The 17,125-nt window shown below is 36.6% G+C and overlaps 1 protein-coding gene across 2 annotated transcripts in view; it reads left to right on the top strand.

Annotated features, from left to right (window-relative positions):
* Positions 1 to 17,125, top strand: part of LOC105041762 (uncharacterized) — a 58,086-nt gene that overhangs the window by 16,352 nt on the left and 24,609 nt on the right. For both annotated transcript variants that reach the window (XR_831423.4, XM_010918784.4), the window contains exons 8-11: positions 3,504 to 3,614; positions 6,713 to 6,770; positions 6,941 to 7,037; positions 11,277 to 11,312. Coding sequence is in view for 1 of the 2 variants with exons in the window: in XM_010918784.4 (XP_010917086.1) it covers positions 3,504 to 3,614; positions 6,713 to 6,770; positions 6,941 to 7,037; positions 11,277 to 11,312 (302 nt within the window). In the remaining variant the exon portion in view is untranslated. The remainder of the gene's footprint in view (positions 1 to 3,503; positions 3,615 to 6,712; positions 6,771 to 6,940; positions 7,038 to 11,276; positions 11,313 to 17,125) is intronic.

Genomic DNA, 17,125 nt, shown 5'->3' with positions numbered 1-17,125 from the left:
ATTCATCTTGAACCCTAGCATTACTTTGTTACATTATACCTCCTAGATTTGAGTAATTGACCTATTTTGGTCTTTTCTGTACCCTGAGTCAAAAACTTTGAATAAAGGTATAGCAAGAATGGCCTATTGGCAAATCCCTCTTCATATTTTTGGAGTTAAAAGAGTATGTATAGAAGCCTTTTTGTGAATTTCTTGACACATTTTGATGCGCATTGGTGTTTGGCAAGGTTGATATGGTGATTTCATGACTAGCAAATATTACTGTTCTTACAATACCCAAACTAATCTTCTTAGCTCACTACATCTTTAAGAAGCATGACATGGTGCACCAGTGTGTCTCTTAGGCTGTGTTTGAATGCTGAATATCTGGCCACCCATTTGAATAAGGTTAACCATGTATTTTCAGCCCCCTAAAGTGAATAAACTAATTTGCTGTTTCGTTGGTGCTCCCACAGTCCCATGGTTAGTGGGATACAGTTTTTGAAAAAGTGGAAAGTAAAGAGGGGGAGAGAAAGCTGTGGGTGGTTAATTTTATTTCATCCTTTCCCCTGAAATAAAGTATATGTTTGAGCCTTTGACCAAAAGAAGTTATCCACCACTTTTTGGATTGTGTTTGGCTGATTAAACAAATAACTCCCCCCTTCATCCACAATTTAACCAGCTTCCAAACAATCTAAGCAGAATGACATGGAATAAAAACAGCTTAATCTTGTTATTCTATGAAAGGCTGAAAATTTTTTCCATTTATTTGGAAATTAATTATTTCTGTCAAGGTAGATTACTCCAAATAGTCCGGTTACCCCAAAATAAACTACTATACCAGGAGAGATGGAGTAGTTTGTTCCATGAGTGCAGGGTAAAATTAATCCAATTCCATCCCAAAAGTAACCCTGTAAGCCTTTCTCTTCCCCTTCTCTCAATTAAACCCTCTTTTCTATCATCTCTATGCCTTGGCAGATGTTGCCCTCCTCCCGAGCATGGTGCCCATCATCACCAGTAACCAAGGCTCCCACTCGCCCTCTGCTGCTTGACCGTCCACATCTACTAGCCCATGCTATGGCTCCTTGACATGAACGAGGTGTTGGACCAAGCATTGGCAACCAAGGTTCCAAGGCTTCCACTCCTTTCTGCTGCATGAGCCTCCACCACTTACTATGCCATACTCTGGCTACTTGACACAAACATGAGGTTGGACCATGTGACAGTACCCTAGCCCCCACTTCAAGTCCCGGCTTTTCCTTTCTCATTCCTGAGGACCGAGGAGCCCAGTGAACCATGAGGCTAAGAGCTTCCTCACCCACCTCTGGCTTGATGCTACCACCATAGTGTTTGGTATCATAGGTTGGGTTCGGATTAGAGAGAGAGGAAGGGGGAAGAGGAATAGGCACTGATCCAAAATGTTGGGTAGGTCTGCCTTGCTGAACTTTACCTGTACTCACAGGAAAATTAAAGAACTGATGGAATTTATTATATATATATATATATGATAGGGAATTTCATGTGGTGTGTGGGTCTCCCTTTTTTGATTTTTGAAATTATTGATGCTTTCACATATCCTTTGATGTTAAGAAGATGACGACCCTGGCAAATAGAGGTGGTTAGATTAATTTAAGTTAAACACATATCATTTTAAATATTAAAAAATATTATTATTTTCATATAAAATTATGGTAAGTAGAAAATTATTCATTAGCTTATTACTGTTAAAATAGTGTCAAGAACTTTCTGTTCTTCCATGTCATTTTTTCATGTACACAACAACTTTGTCCAATTTCTATTTCATATTTCTAACATTCTTATTCCAAACAGAATTTAGGATCCACTTAATCCATGGAGTAACTAGAATACAGAGTATCAGCAATAATAATATTATTCCGATTCCAAATGCAGCCTCGATGTTGCACCCTGTTTTGATTTCATCTAAAAGGGAGTTTGGTTTTCTTCTTTTGATTAGCCTCTACACATCCGGTACTCATCTAGGCTGGTACTCATATGTGACACCTGAAATACCACTCCTCAATACAAAGGTGCTGTTTCTATCACTGGCTCAGTCTGAAAGCTATGGCGTACATCAATTTGCTCTTGTTTTCCAAGCAAACTGCATGATGTTGCCTTTCCTTTTTCTTTTTTTCTTTTTTTTTTTTTTTTCCTGTGGGTGGGGGCACTCTAGCTATTTTGTTGTTGTTGTGTTGTGATTGGTATGATACAAGGTAGTGCTCTGCAAGCTTAACATCTGGTCAAATGGATGAAAAATGGGGGAACTCCAAAAATACTTGTTAACTAAAATTCCTGCATGACCTTTTGACTGTGAAAATTCCGAAGGAGTTGTGGCACATCTCTTTCAAATTTTCATCTTAAGACTTAACAACAATGCCAGCTTATATAGAAGTCCATTTTGTAAGATGGGCTTGCGTTCTCTCTGTATCTTAAAATAGTTAAATTGGCAGCTAACTAACAAAGGAAGTGCAATTATACACTTTAAGCATATGGTCATCAGTAGCAATGTCCCATGATTTTCAGCATCTCAGTGAGCCGTTTATATGCTATGTAAAATTATGACATGCATATCTACTTCTGAAATACTACTTGTATTGATTTTAGAAATCACAGTTCTTGAAATGAAAAGCACTTAAAAGTGTATTCAAAATGTGAGATTCCATAGAATGGTAATGTTTTGAACCGACTTTTAATCAAAATATCTACATGATGGAGTATTAGAATCATTAGTGTTGTTATTGGCTAATCAGAGGTTCTTGAGATGCATCCTTCCAAAAAATTAGAAATAATAGGTTTTGTTCAATTTCTAAATAATTCATAAAAGAACTTAAATCAAGTGTCCATTTTATTTTCGATAGGAAACTGCAAATAGACATTTCAATCTGTACCTTTGTTGATTTGAGCTGGCATATCTGACTTAACCATTATTGTCAATCAGAAAGGATGCTAAGTTGCTTGGCTGGTTGAAGTTGACTAATCAGGATTTGACAAACATCAAACTAGACTATTAGAGTATTAGTTATAGCTAAGCTGATAGTTTTGCCTACAACTTTTCACTAGAGTCCACACCTGATTATCCTAAACTCAGATTTGGTAGTCACATATAATGGGGATTACTTCTGAAGATTATGGCAAGGATTCCCTGAAGAGCTGTTTAAAGGATACGAGTATATGATTCTACATTTTAGATCCTATATTGGGGAACTATACGCCAAATACCTTAGGCAAGTTAAAATGTCACACTAGTTTAAAGTTTAACTGATCACTAGCTTTTATATGAGTCGTGCTCTCTTTCCTTTTTTTCAACTTCCCAATTTCCTTTTCTCACTTGTGAAAGTCAAATTGAGTCCAAATTGGTGAATTGACACAGCATTGGATGTTTTTCCAATTTATCTTACTTTGCTGTGCATGTTTATATGTACTTTCTCTATTATGGTCCATATTTCCATACTTCATCCGTAGTTGATTAATGATCACCATTTTATTTGGTCTTTCTGGATGTGCAGCTAATTTACTGGAAGGGGTTGCTGAAACTGGTATGGTGGAGCTTGGTGATGTTCAAGTGGCTGCTTACCTTGCTGAAAAGAAGTATACCGGGCAGCCATTTTTTCGAAATGGTAATATATTAATCATAATTTCAATTTTAGTTTATATTGTTTCAAGAAAACTTAAAACAAGCACCCAAATAAAATACCAAGGGACATAATCAAGTGCAACTCAAGACACCCAAGGAGAACGTTACTTTTCATGCAATGATGCATAATGTCCTTGTAAAGCTCATGTGGGCAACTTAGACTGAAAGCCTGATGCTTAATTTGTTTCTTGATGTGATACAACTCTCATTATTAAACCTCAAAATGAATATTAGTACCATGAGATTGTTAATAGGACCTTCAGTTGGTGCTTAGCATGATGAGAGGTGTCGGCTTTTTATTTTTTTCATTAAAACAAATAAAAATACATGAGAGATGTTATTCTGCTTGATTTGAGTGCATGTTTAATGTAATACTTTGTTACTCTCTGCTGGTCCTAAACTGACATGGTAAATATGTTATCAATTGCAAAAGGTGACCAGAGGCTGAGATGAGCACATTTAACATTTGCTAGTTCTGGATTTCAGTATGATTCTTAAAGCCAAGTAAATTTGCATAAAACTCATTAATAATGATTTACTTAAAAGTTAAAATGGTCTCTTGGTTGAACCTAAACAGAAATAATAAACCTAATGTACAATTTAAAGGAGTTTTTTAGGAGGATCACACCTTTTTCTTTAAGATATGAACTTCTTAATATGCATCTCCAATTGCTATTGTTGGTATATATGAAACAGTTTGTGATGTGCATGCATGAAATTTGAGTTGTTTCATGGAAGATAACACTATTAAATTACATTTTAAGATTATTGATCTTAGATTGGTGGTCTTTTAGGATCTTTAGTGTTCTGGTGGTTGTCTACTTTCTTGCATGTGGGACCAGACAGCCACTAGGATGAGCATGAGGGAAATGGATTTTTTTTCAGGATTATTTATGCTGGTCAGGTGACTCTGTGTTGTTTATGAAGTTGTGAAGATCTTGGTAAGATATTGAGTATAGAAGCAAAACATTTCCTTTTGGAATTCCTTTTAGATACATTATTCCATCCAGACATTGACTTACATTGTGTTCCGAATTTATTGATATTAGTTTCTGGCAAGATATGATGACTAAAAAAATAATAACATGCATCTTATTTAGTTTAATTTTGGTTTGTTTGTATTTGAACATAAATCTGGCATACAACCTTGCAACCTAGAAATGTTTGTCTAAGTCACAAGTAGGGGTTGCCGAACCATTCAGTTCGGGGCATGCCAAACCATACTGGCAGCCAATCAGAATGATTCCGACATTCGAAATGAGAAACCAACAAGGGGGAGAGGGAGAAGGAAAGAGAGGAAGAGAGAGGGGCAGGGAAGGAGAGGAGAGGGAGAGAGGGCCTCTAGAGGTTGTCGGAGGGTGCCGCGCTGCTGCCGAGCTAGGTGGAAGCCAGAGGAGGACAGAGGGAGAGAAGGAGGAGAGGGAGCCACTGTCGAGGCTGATGAAAGGTCGAGGAGGTGCTCTAACCTCCCGATCAAAATAGGGGCTTCAGCCTTCATTTCGTATTTTTTTTTTACTTTTATTAGGGCGAAGTTGGCAATTGTGGTGCCGACTTCGCTCCTTTTTTTTTTTTTTTGATTTTCGTATTGTTGACTTCAACCAAAAATCTCCAAAAAAATTAATAAAGTCAACAATCGTGTTTGTCGACTTTGTCGGATAAAAGCCAAAAAAAACTATGAAACATGGGCTGAAGCCCTTATTTCGATTGAGAGGAGGGCGGAGCCTCTCCTCCAACCTCAGTAGTGGTGTGGTGGCCTTGCTGGCCCTTTGAAAGCCTTCTCTTCCTCTCCCTCTCCTTCGCTTCCTCCACCCTTTTGTGGCTTCCATTGAACTTGGCAGTGATGTGGTGCACTCTGGTAGCCTTCGAAGGCCCTCTCTCCCTCTTCCTCTCCTTCCCTCCCCCTTCTCTCTCTTTCTCTCTCTCATTCTCCCTTCCCCTCTCTTTGTGTCAGTTTAGGCCTGATATGGAGGGGCATAGGATGTACTGAACCGTACCACTGGCCAATCGGTCTGGGCTTCGGTATCGGCACAACGAACCTTGGTTACAACTGCATCTTATTGACACTTTTTCTTTATTGCAAGTAATAATAGATCTCCTCTGAAGACCTAGAAAGAATTTCTGATAAATATTAGAAGTACTTAAGTTTATAATCAGTGTGTTTGAAAATAAACATATTTGTGGTTTACCAATATTCATTTATTGTATCTTAGCAGTGTGGCTCTATGAATAGTAGTAAATTTCAGAAGTATATTTGTTTCTTTCTGTATAGTCCCCACAGGATTTTGGTCAGTGGTACTCCATCAAAGCTGGCAGTACCTGTACCAAGCACCATACCGGCCAAGTATTGGGTTGGAATGGTACTGGTATGGTCCTCTACCAAACACATTGTATGTTGGACCTTGCCGATCAGGTATTGGTACACCCAAATCCATTTTTTTTAATTTTTTTTGGCTTTTTAGTTTTCCCAATGTGATTGAAGTCTCAGTGGTTTTATATGTTATTTGTTTCAACTTTAAAAAAAAAAAAAATAAAGGTTTTAGGGGTTCCCAGATACATACATGTTTCAGGGTTTCAACTTTAAAGATTATGGAACATTGCATGAAACTAATAAATTTAGGTAGATAAGGTAATAAGCTGTAGCTTTAGAAAAACATCAAATAAATGTAAACTGCTGGATACATAAATAGATCTACCGTCTGAAAACATCAAGAAGAGAATATTGAGTTTCAGAAAGATGATTTGTTAGACCATTTCTCTTCAGTCATTCTCTCTTGCCCACTCTTTTTTATTTCCCTTGTGAGTATTCTAAAGAAAATGGTGCTCTCCAAAACCCTCTTCTCTAGAGGAAGGAGTACATTCAATTAGCTACATCAATAAGAAGTGCATCCCAAAACTTACATCTTGTGGGCAGCATGGTGTTTTGTGAGTAGATATTCTGTATTATGATGTGCACTTCATTATGTTGATGGCAGTTTGTTGATCACTAATTTTGTTATTTAGCCCTAATTTTATCATTAAATGGCAGTATGAAATTTATGTTAACTGTTGGTACTAATTTAATAATGTTAATGATGCATGCAGGTCTACCTGCCCTTGTTGCATTTCCACCTAACTGTAGAAGTGGAGACTGTTATGTGAGGTTAGTTGAGTCTAATCTTTTTTCTAAGTTGAACAAAAGTGAATAGGGTAATAGTCATAGTACCTCAGTTGTGACTTTAGAAAATTGGTGTTGTTATGTTCATGCCATGTTTGAAATTTATGCCTAATTTTTCAGCTTAATTAAAAACTTGAATATGTTTCTGTGGCTAGGTACCAAGGAGAACCCTCAGTTTATGAAATTGTTGATTGGATGGCAACAAATATACTTGGCTTGCCTCGCATATATTACTATTCAAAGGAAGCTTTGGTAATTCATGAGAAATTTTTTTATCTAATTATTTAATCAATCCATGATAATTTTCTTTGGTGAATAAATGAAATGTATTTTTGCATATCAGCTGACCTTAAATAGTTAGGACAAGGCTCATGGTTATCATCATGGCATTTTCTTTTCATTGAAATTGGTGGTTCTGAGATAGCATTCTATGCTTTATATATATATATATATACATATATATATATATATATATATATATATATATATATATATATATATATATATATATATATATATATATATATATATATATATATATATTGTAGATTTGTGGAGAATATATGTCTAAGTGCTTTTAAGATTATTATTTGGGATAGGGTGTTTGATATGTCGCTGTCAATTTTACATATCTTTCTCTCACATCAATTGTCTTTTTCAGCAGCCTAGACATATGCACCTAAGTGGGTTGATGCCCTGATGTAGTTGGACCCTTTTTAGAAACAAAAACGCTTGGAAAGCCTATATCCCATAAGTTTCGTATACAGTGGATCGCAGTTAATCACACCTTTTTAAATGCTTGCGAGTGGATCCTTTTCTTTAATTGGCAACAAGTACCTAGAGACAAAAAGTTCTAGTATTCCAAGTAAAATGGTGCCTATTCTCTAATGTTCTTCCTCTTCTGTCACTGCCACTCCTTGGTAATGGTTCTCATCACCCATTACCATTCCTTGCTGCTGTTCAACCTATACCATAGCAAACACCCACCGTGTCATCCTTCATCCAAAGAGTGGTTTTATGTGTCAGCTCATGCTGGTCTGTGCCAGTCAGGATGCAGCATGCTGGGCTAGTACTGACACCTAAAATTGTGTTGGCATGACATGTATTTAAGTCCTGTTCAATCTAATTAGAAAGGGCTTTTATTTTTTGCCATAATGTTTTGTTTTGATAATGTATCACCGGACAGCACGTGTTGTGCCAGCTACTGGCCAATGTGACCTGTCCCAGAATCACTTTAGTTATTAATCTTAGCCACCTTGAATTGCTACAATCACCCTAATTTTAACTGCTCGCCTTACCTCTTTTCATCATCACTAGAGTCCATTACCAATTTCATTTCTTGCTAGGGTTGTCAACTAGCTAGGCTGTGCACATGCTGAGGTTCCGAGAGTAAAACCATCTAGTTGATGCTTGGGCATGAGTCCTTCTTCCTTGGATAGCCAATGCATTTGAGCCCAATCCTTGTCTGGTGTTGGTTTGCCAACTGTAATTTCTTTCAAAACCAGGCTTGAGCTTGGCGTGAAGAAAAAAAATTTGGGCTTGAAATACTTAAGCATTTGCCTATATGCCAAATTCAGCTCGGTGCTGCATTCTTTTATGTTTACGGCACCAGCTCAGCCCACTGATGTTGCCTTCTGCTAGCTTTTAACATCATAATCATTCCTAGACTATGTCACCCCCTAGCTGATCATATACCTTTTCTGTGAACTTTTTCATCAAAAGCAGAAACCTTGATATGGTTGTGTTTCTGTGCTGTATTAATGACAGATGTTTGAGAGAGAGAATGACTAAGTAGATGTGGCTGATAAAGAAATGAAGATGCCTGGATTATTTAATTACGAATCCATGCAACCTTACCTATTAGGCTAATATTTTCCAGGATGCAAAGCATCATCTTGGTTTCTTTGGCTGCTGTTGGTAACCATCACCTTATATGATGGTATCCCTTCCAAATCCTTGCATCTGTGGAAGTCTGGTTTGCACATAGCTGCATACAACATCAGATTCACTTGGCCTGAAAATTTTTTGTTTACCAAGTATCTTGCTATTTGCATGCATCATGGAATTATTCATGAGCAACGTGTGTGATCTTTATTTCTGTACCAATCATCTAGGATATAGAGAGGTTGGTTGGGTGGGGACCCTGACATATGTGCTCTATGACTTGATGTATCTTGGATCATTCTTAGATTCTGGTGCTCAGGCAACCAAGACATTTCAAGAGTTGAAAAGTTTTATGATATTTTGGCTGTTAAAGCTGTAGGATAGCCTGCTGTTGGTCTCTTAATCTGAATTTGGTCCATCTCTTCACAATCATCCATCTTCATTAAGAATCAAATTTCTGTAATTTGGTTGTTGAAGCTTGCAAAACATATTGGAGTTACATTGTCATTTATTTAGTGAAAAGTTTAAGATCGTAGAGTTCATCCATTACTTACCATATAGCAACATCTTCGCCAAAAGCCTCTCTCCAACATAAACCGTAGTAACTTTTTTACAAGTTCTCATGTTGGCCAGCACTCAGATTACTGAGTGTAGGTGGACATGCAGACACACAACTGTATATACACGCTGCATAAATAGTACATGGATATTGTTTGAATCTGGTGTCACTCTTAACAATCTTCCATGCACATGGACACTTACGTTGCAATCAAATTTTTGCAATCTGATTATTGAACCTTGCACAAAATAATTTGAGTTCATCAATCTTTTCATGGAAATATTTAGATCTTTGTGTTCTTGATCTGTTAGTTTTACCAAATGACTACATCTGCATGAGAGCCTCTTCAAGATAAGTCATAATAACCTCTGCAAGTTTCCATATGGGCCAGCTGTCTTCACATGGAGTGTTTTCGATGTAGGTTCAGAAACTATCTTTTTAAATTTAATACATGGAAGGTAAAAATCCGTCTCATGTGCACAAAATGAAGTACATTTTGTGTCTAACTATTAGCTTTCTGAGATCCACCTTAGGTTGACAGCACTTTCTTTCAATTTCAGTGAGTTTTATACATGGTAACTGCTCTGGTCCTACCTCTGCTGAGCATCGTTATCATGTGTTTTTGGCGACTGTCCTCTGCTTTCTTTTCTTGTTCCATTTTTCTTGTAGTCTGTCCTTTTATTGATATTCCAAATGTTACCTTTTTCAGTTTTATGCTGCTTTATTTTGAGGCTTTTACATGTTGATGTTTTGGTCCTGCATGCACCGCTTTGATTTTACTAGATGAAAGGTTCTTCCAGACAAGTTAAATCCTGTAGGATGAAGGTGCCCGATTTTTTTTTTTATGGAGTGGGACAGTCCGCTGTCCCATCTCGTCTTAATAGTAGTCCTGATTATTGATTATTCATCCCAGTAGATATCCTCCATCTCTCTCTCTTTTTTTTCTTTATTTATTTATTTATTTTCTTTCTTTCCTTCTTTTCTTTCTTTTCTTCTACCTTCTTTTCTTTCATTTCCTTCTTTCCTTTTCTTCTCCCTTTTTTTCTTCATTTTTCTTCTTCTTTCCTTCCGTTGTTTCTTTTCTTCATCTTTCCTTCTTTCCTCTTTCTTCTTCTCTCACCGCATGGATGGCTTTCGGAGTCCCGAATCCGTCCAGGTCTCATTTTCTCACAGGAATGGGGCGGGATGGCTAGGATGCCCCTTGTCCCACTAGAACATAAAATCTTGCTGTCAAGTACTGCACATCTTCCTTTGAAAAAGAAGACAGAGATGTTTGCATGTGAGGAGGTTTACTGCTTACAATGATGGAGGAATAAGTGATGAAGAAAAAACAATGTGGACTGTATAAAAATACCTGTTACATATAATTTGTGGGATATAAAGTTATATGAAAAGTTTGATAATATAATATGAGTACTTTGAATTGCACTTCATTGATAACTTCTAATTATTTTCTGCACACTGTGATGGTATATATTTTTTTATTGTTCTGCTTCCATGCATGTATGATCTTGGATGGTGTATATTTCTTACTGTTCTGCTTCCTCACATGCACGATCTCGGACATGTACCTATGTTTGTAATGCTGAACCTGGAACATTTGCCACATTGTGGCTTCATTCAGAAGCTGCAGATAGTATGTCTTTTCTTATTTTAATTTTATTCTTTCTTTCTTGGTCATATATTTCAATTGGTGAATAACTCATTGTTCTATCTTCAGAGATTCTCGTGGACTATCTTTTAGCTTCATGATTTATTTGATTATCCTTGAGCATGCAATTACCTTGTAGTGCTGACATTGCTAATTCTCCGCATTGTTGTGACTTGATTCACAAACTGATACAAAGTCTTGGATGTTTTTTTTTTCCTTTTAAGTTTGACTGATATTGGTCACATATAATTCATTTAAATACATAGTTCCAATCCTCTACATTCAACTTGCCATAGAATTTGATGGTTTAATTGACTGATCTTTTCCTTAATCTTTGTTGGAGTTTGATTTCGATTATAACCATATGTTGTAATATGAAGCAATATTTCAATTTCAGGCTCCCAATTTCATGGCAAAGATTGGTCAACATAAGGTGCGGAATTACTGCTCATTTAGGTTTCTAATATTGTAACTATCTTTATGTTCTTAAAATTGTTTCACTGACATTACTGAGACAAACCAAATGGGCAGTTCATGTTGTTTAATATCAATGGAAAATTCTGTTAAAGATTAAGGTGATTCACCTTTATCTATTGACTGCACATAGACTTCGCCTCATAATAGCTATTAAGTATAGCTATTTGGGTAATGCATGTTCAGGTGGCTCGGTGATGTGTAGATAGAAACATTAGGCACTATTATTTCTATGTTAAAAGTTGTCCTATTCACATTATTTAGATAAATCACTAAATACTCTATGTTGTACAATGTCAAAGAACATTTGGAGAGTTGGATTTGTACCAATGAGGTCCATTTTTGTTTATTGATGCACGCAACCTTTCCCTCATACTAGCCAATAGAAATAGCTATTCGGGGAAGACTTTTTCAGATGGTCTGGAGTTGCTTTGGACAGATAAAAATGGATACTTTTTCCTAAGGTCATCATGGGGCCTAAAGAGATGGAGTGGCATGTTGCACAGTTCTTTGTCCAGCTTTGGTCAAATGATAATATGGTGGATATCCATGGTCTAAGATATTGGGCTACCATGACTTACATCAACCACATTCCTTGCTACAAACTCCAATGGGGAGGGAAATTAAACTACCAGTGAATGATATGCACCTGGAGGAATCTCACTGTGAATTATATGCACCCAGAGAAATCTCCAGTTCTCTGATCTGCATCCCCACACTTGATATTGTAATGACTGGCACATTGTTGAGGAAGTTTCCTCTTTAGTGGTTCAACGATATCTAATCACCAGGAGGCTGTGCCGATGGAATTATAATTTTCTACTTTGTAAACATTAAGGGGATTAACAACTTTGGGATTTTAGGGCCCTCATCCTTTTTCATTGCTGTCTTTAATGGAGTTTGAGATATGAGAGCTGACTGCACTAAAGACAGCAATGAAACAAGACATGTGTTGGCTATGTTGGAAGAATGGAAGTTATTCATTTTCTATGAAGGGGACCTAACCGAGGTGTCTTATGTCTTAGTCGTTCGATACGAAATGGAGGAAAAATTTCATCCTTATACCACATGGTAGGATCCCAACTCCCAAGTATAATGATTAGGTGGATGAACCACACCTTCTTGTCCTATGGCTTCTTTTGAAACTTGTCTAGCTGTTGCTTGACTTGATAATAACCAAATAAGACTAGCAACTTCTAAGGCTCAAGGAGATGCAAAGATGACCATATCCTGAAGCACCATCATTGAGAGGCCTACAACAACTTCGAAGAAGCTCTTAAACATCCATTGTTGCTTGTCCTATCGGATAATTTTGCTAAACTTGTGTTGTTGATGTCCAAATTGAGTCCAAATATCTATATTGGGATTAGATTGGTCTTGAAGATTGAGTCAATTTTGGAGTTTCGAGATAGTCTGGTATTCTTGCTAGTGGCTTAAGGATGAAAAGCTAAAGCAAGGTTTGTCGTACCGTTCAGTACTGGTGCGTATCGATCATATGGTACCATATCGATACTAAACCAGTATGTGGTACAAAGGGTGTATAGATACAAGGTACACTAAAATGACCTGATACCAGGTGTACCGATACTGTGATAAGATGGTATTGGTATGGGGCCTGATACCAACATGACGAACCTTGAGCCAAAACTTTAATGATTTGGCTGCCAAATGTGTGGCAAGAATTTGGGAATGGAACTTCTCTGCCATTCCTTATAATTATAGTGTCTATAATGGAGTCAGTTTTCAAGGATGCGGTTGAACAAAGGTTAGGTTTTTTTCTCTTTAAAGTATTATAAGCATAGGCATGTTAATCCTACAGTTCTAAGGAGCAAACTTGGGTTATAGTTAAGCATTTTTGTTTGTGTTGTCTTTTGTCAACAATCTATTTGCTAACAAAGTCATTGGAGGATCCTTAGGTCCATCTAATTTAGCATGTGTGATTGGCTTAAGACCAATAATGGAATAAAAAATCTCACCAAAAAATATATTGGAATCAAAATACATGTGCCAAGTGTTTGGCAGTGTGGTCTGTAATATATGAAACTAGAATGAAGTCAAGCTACCTAATGAGGAGGGTAGGTAATCGTGAGAATGGACTCATGGGTAAATCTCTGTCATTGGCAAAAAAAACATATATTTAGATTTACGCACTGCTAGCATAGTGTATAGTAGCATATGTTGATACATGCTGCGAACAAGCTGGATGGCACTAGATGCATTTTTTTTAAGGATAACCATCACATGGTTGCATGTAGAAATTTTTAAAACATGCAGCGGAAAGTAAGATTAGATCAAAATTTTTCTAATCTAATCAGATCTAATTTAATAAAGCATGCATAGAGATCATATCTCAAAAATCAAGCATCATCATTACAAAGACAAAATTAAGATATAAATTAATAAAGATCCGATCTTGACCTTTGCACAGATAGTTCTTCACCGCGATCTGAATTTCCGTGGATGTCTTCGAGGTTCCTTGAAGTTGCATAAGTGTCTGGTCTCTATAGGTATTCACATAGGGTTGATTTTGATCAAGAGATTCTGAAATCATCAGGGTGCTAGCTTTTTTGCAGATTTCTCTCCTTCAAAGCTGAATCATCTTCTTCTTTTCTTCTCAAGAAACCAATCAAGAAGACTATAGATAGGAGATGAGAGGATGGAAGGAGGAAGGGAGAAGAGGATCCGGTCCTCTTCTTTTCTTTTGCTTTTGGGTGACAAGAAAAAAAGACAAAGGGGGCGCAGAGATCAGATCTTATCCTCTCTTATGTTCTTCTTTGCTTTGATCCGTCCCTTATTTTATAACCCCACACCCCACTCTTGTCCTTCTGTCTAGGTTTGATTTTGAATTTGAATCAAATTCAAACTCAAAATTTAAATCAAATTTAAACTTTGAACCAAAAGGATAAGAGATGGAGATAAGATTAGGCGTCAATCTTTTCTCTCCCTTTTCTTTCTTCACGCATGCCAAGGTGGGGCGTGGAGGAGGTTAGGGCATGGAGCATGAGAGAGAGTTCTTATCTTAATTTGGTTTGGTTTGGATCAAATCCAATTCCAAATCCAATTGGGTTTAGTCAAATTCTTATTGAATCAAATTAAATCCAATTTAATTTGTATTAAATCCAATCTTAATTAAATGATCAAATCAAATAATGATTAATTCAGCAACAATTGCTAATTGTTCCTCTCTGACTCACTAATCTTTAGCAGGTCATCTCTTGTATATTTTACAAAACAGTCCAATCATCAATCAAATTGATAATTAGATCCTACTGCGATTCGAAATCGTGATTCAATTATTCAATCAAGTCAAAACCCCTTTTGTGTGTAATCTCATAGATTTTATTCTGTTTGATAGTGAGATATACTGTGATCTCTAATAGTATCATTGAAACCCCTTTCAGTGGATTAGAATAATTTCAATTCATCCTTATGAGAATTATTGACCATCAATTGATTCTCATAGGTCTCACTATCTACCAGTGATACCTACCAGCATATAGTGGCAATACAGTAGAACGGAAGATAATTGAACTTTTAGGTGTAGTTATCGTGTGATTCAGTTTTTCTATCTTGAGTCCTGATTAGACGGAGGTTATGAAAAACTTCGTCAAACCCGTTCATCTGTCTTATGTAAGATTTAATCCACTCGAGTCCATATTGTGAAATCTTATGAAAATTTTTTTTCATTAATCACATTGTCATGGTCACGATTTTAAGAACTGAGTTTCATAAATCATATTGGACTGTTTCTTAACTACTAAGATCGATAGATTCCATCTAGGTGTGCATTCTACTACAGTAAACCTATTGCAGCTAACATACACCGTAAGGATCCATATAGCTGAGCAGTTAAACTACAGCAACTCTATTATGAATAGTCGAGGCATCGCAGATTAAAGAATCACTCACACTACTATAGCATTGAAAAAGTCACTGACGAGTGAGTAGATATCCAAATGACTTCTCGTATTGGTCGCGCTCAGTACCGTTGTTCTCTAACATCCACCTACACTCTAGCTCTAGTATCTTCATGCTGTAGACTTGAGACTCGTCTATCCAAAAAGAAGCGATCCGTGCATCAATTTTATTGGATCAATCACCATCTTCATGATGATCCATCAATTAGGAGCAATTTAGATATTAATCATCAATGATACATGTCTCAAATTCTTAATTTTTGAGAACGTATCATCTCATTAATTCTTTGGACGATTTAAAGACAACACAATAATGGAAAAGAAAATGCCCAATCTTATTAGTGAATAAATGAGTTAAGTATAAAATTATATGCTAGAATAATACAATGTGTCTGTCAGATTGGCTTCTAGGGTATACATCTAACAATCTTCCATTTGTACTAAAGTCAATCCATCATATATGTAAGTCCCATCTTTTCATGGTGGGCTTTAGTGTTCTGCTGGCTAAGTGGCTTGGTTAGTGGTTCTGCCACGTTATCCGTGGAGTCTACTCTCTGCACCTCGATGTATTTCTTCTCGAGGTAGTCGCGTATGATATGAAATCGCTGCTCAATGTGGTTGGACTTATGATGAGACTTGGGCTCTTTAATTAGGACTATGGCATTGTTAATAATGTGATGGTATCTGATGACATAATATCAAGTTCCGCAACAAACTTTTTGTACCAGAAGGTTTTCTTTGCAGCTTCTGAGGCAGTGATATACTCAGCTTCCATAGTAGAGTCAGCAATGATTGATTGTTTGGAACTCTTCCAACTTGTTGAACCACCATTGCATAAGAACACACATTCTGATGTAGACTTTCTATTATCAACATCAGACAAAATCTGAGTCAGTGTATTCTTTAACCCGCAACTCAGATCTTCCTCCAATAATCAAGAATAAGTCCTTAGTCTTCCTCAAGTACTTAAGGATGTTCTTCACAGCTATCTTGTGTTCTTCGTCTAGATTCGATTGATATCTGTTCGTGATACTTGCAGCAAGGGCTATATCATGTTGTGTATATAACATGGCATGCATAAGGCTCTCTGTAGCCGAAGCATAGGGGATCTTGCTCATGCGTTGTATCTATTCAAATGTGCTGAGACACATTTTTTTGGAGAGATTAATACCATGCCTAAGGGATAATAATCTCCTGGAGTTTTTCTTGCTGAACCTCTTCAGCACATCTGTATACATTTTCTGTGAAAGGTCAAGTATCTTTTTAGATTTATTTTTATAGATTTTTATTTTCAGAATATATGATGCTTCTCCTAGGTCTTTCATGGAGAATTCTTTGGACAATTATTTTTTAATCGAAGTCAGCATGGGAACATCATTCCCAATAAGGAGAATGTCATCTACGTACAGTACGAGGAATGTGACGGCACTACCATCTATCTTCTTAAAAACATAAGATTCCTCATTTTTAATGAAATTGAACGATTTGATCACACCGTTGAAACGAGTATTCCAACTTCGAGATTCTTTAATCCATATATGGATATATGCAGCTTGCAGACTTTGTGATCTTCATCACTGTAAGTAAAATCCTAAGGCTGCTTCGTGTAGATATCTTTCTCAAGATATCCATTCAGGAATGTAGTTTTCACATCCATCTGCCATATCTCATAATCATAAAATGCGGCAATAGCAAGTAGTGTGCGAATGAATTTTAAAATAGCCATAGATAAAAAGATATCTTGATGGTCAATACTTTCGTATTGATTATAATCTTTTGCTACAAGCCTAGCTTTATAGGTCTCTATCTTTCCATCTGCACTTATTTTTTTTTTATAGATCCATTTGAATCCAAT

Source organism: Elaeis guineensis, chromosome 3, assembly GCF_000442705.2.
Source record: "Elaeis guineensis isolate ETL-2024a chromosome 3, EG11, whole genome shotgun sequence".
Taxonomy (NCBI): Eukaryota; Viridiplantae; Streptophyta; class Magnoliopsida; order Arecales; family Arecaceae; genus Elaeis; species Elaeis guineensis.
Note: the sequence above shows the minus strand (reverse complement) of the source record. Positions and strands in the feature narration are given on the sequence as shown.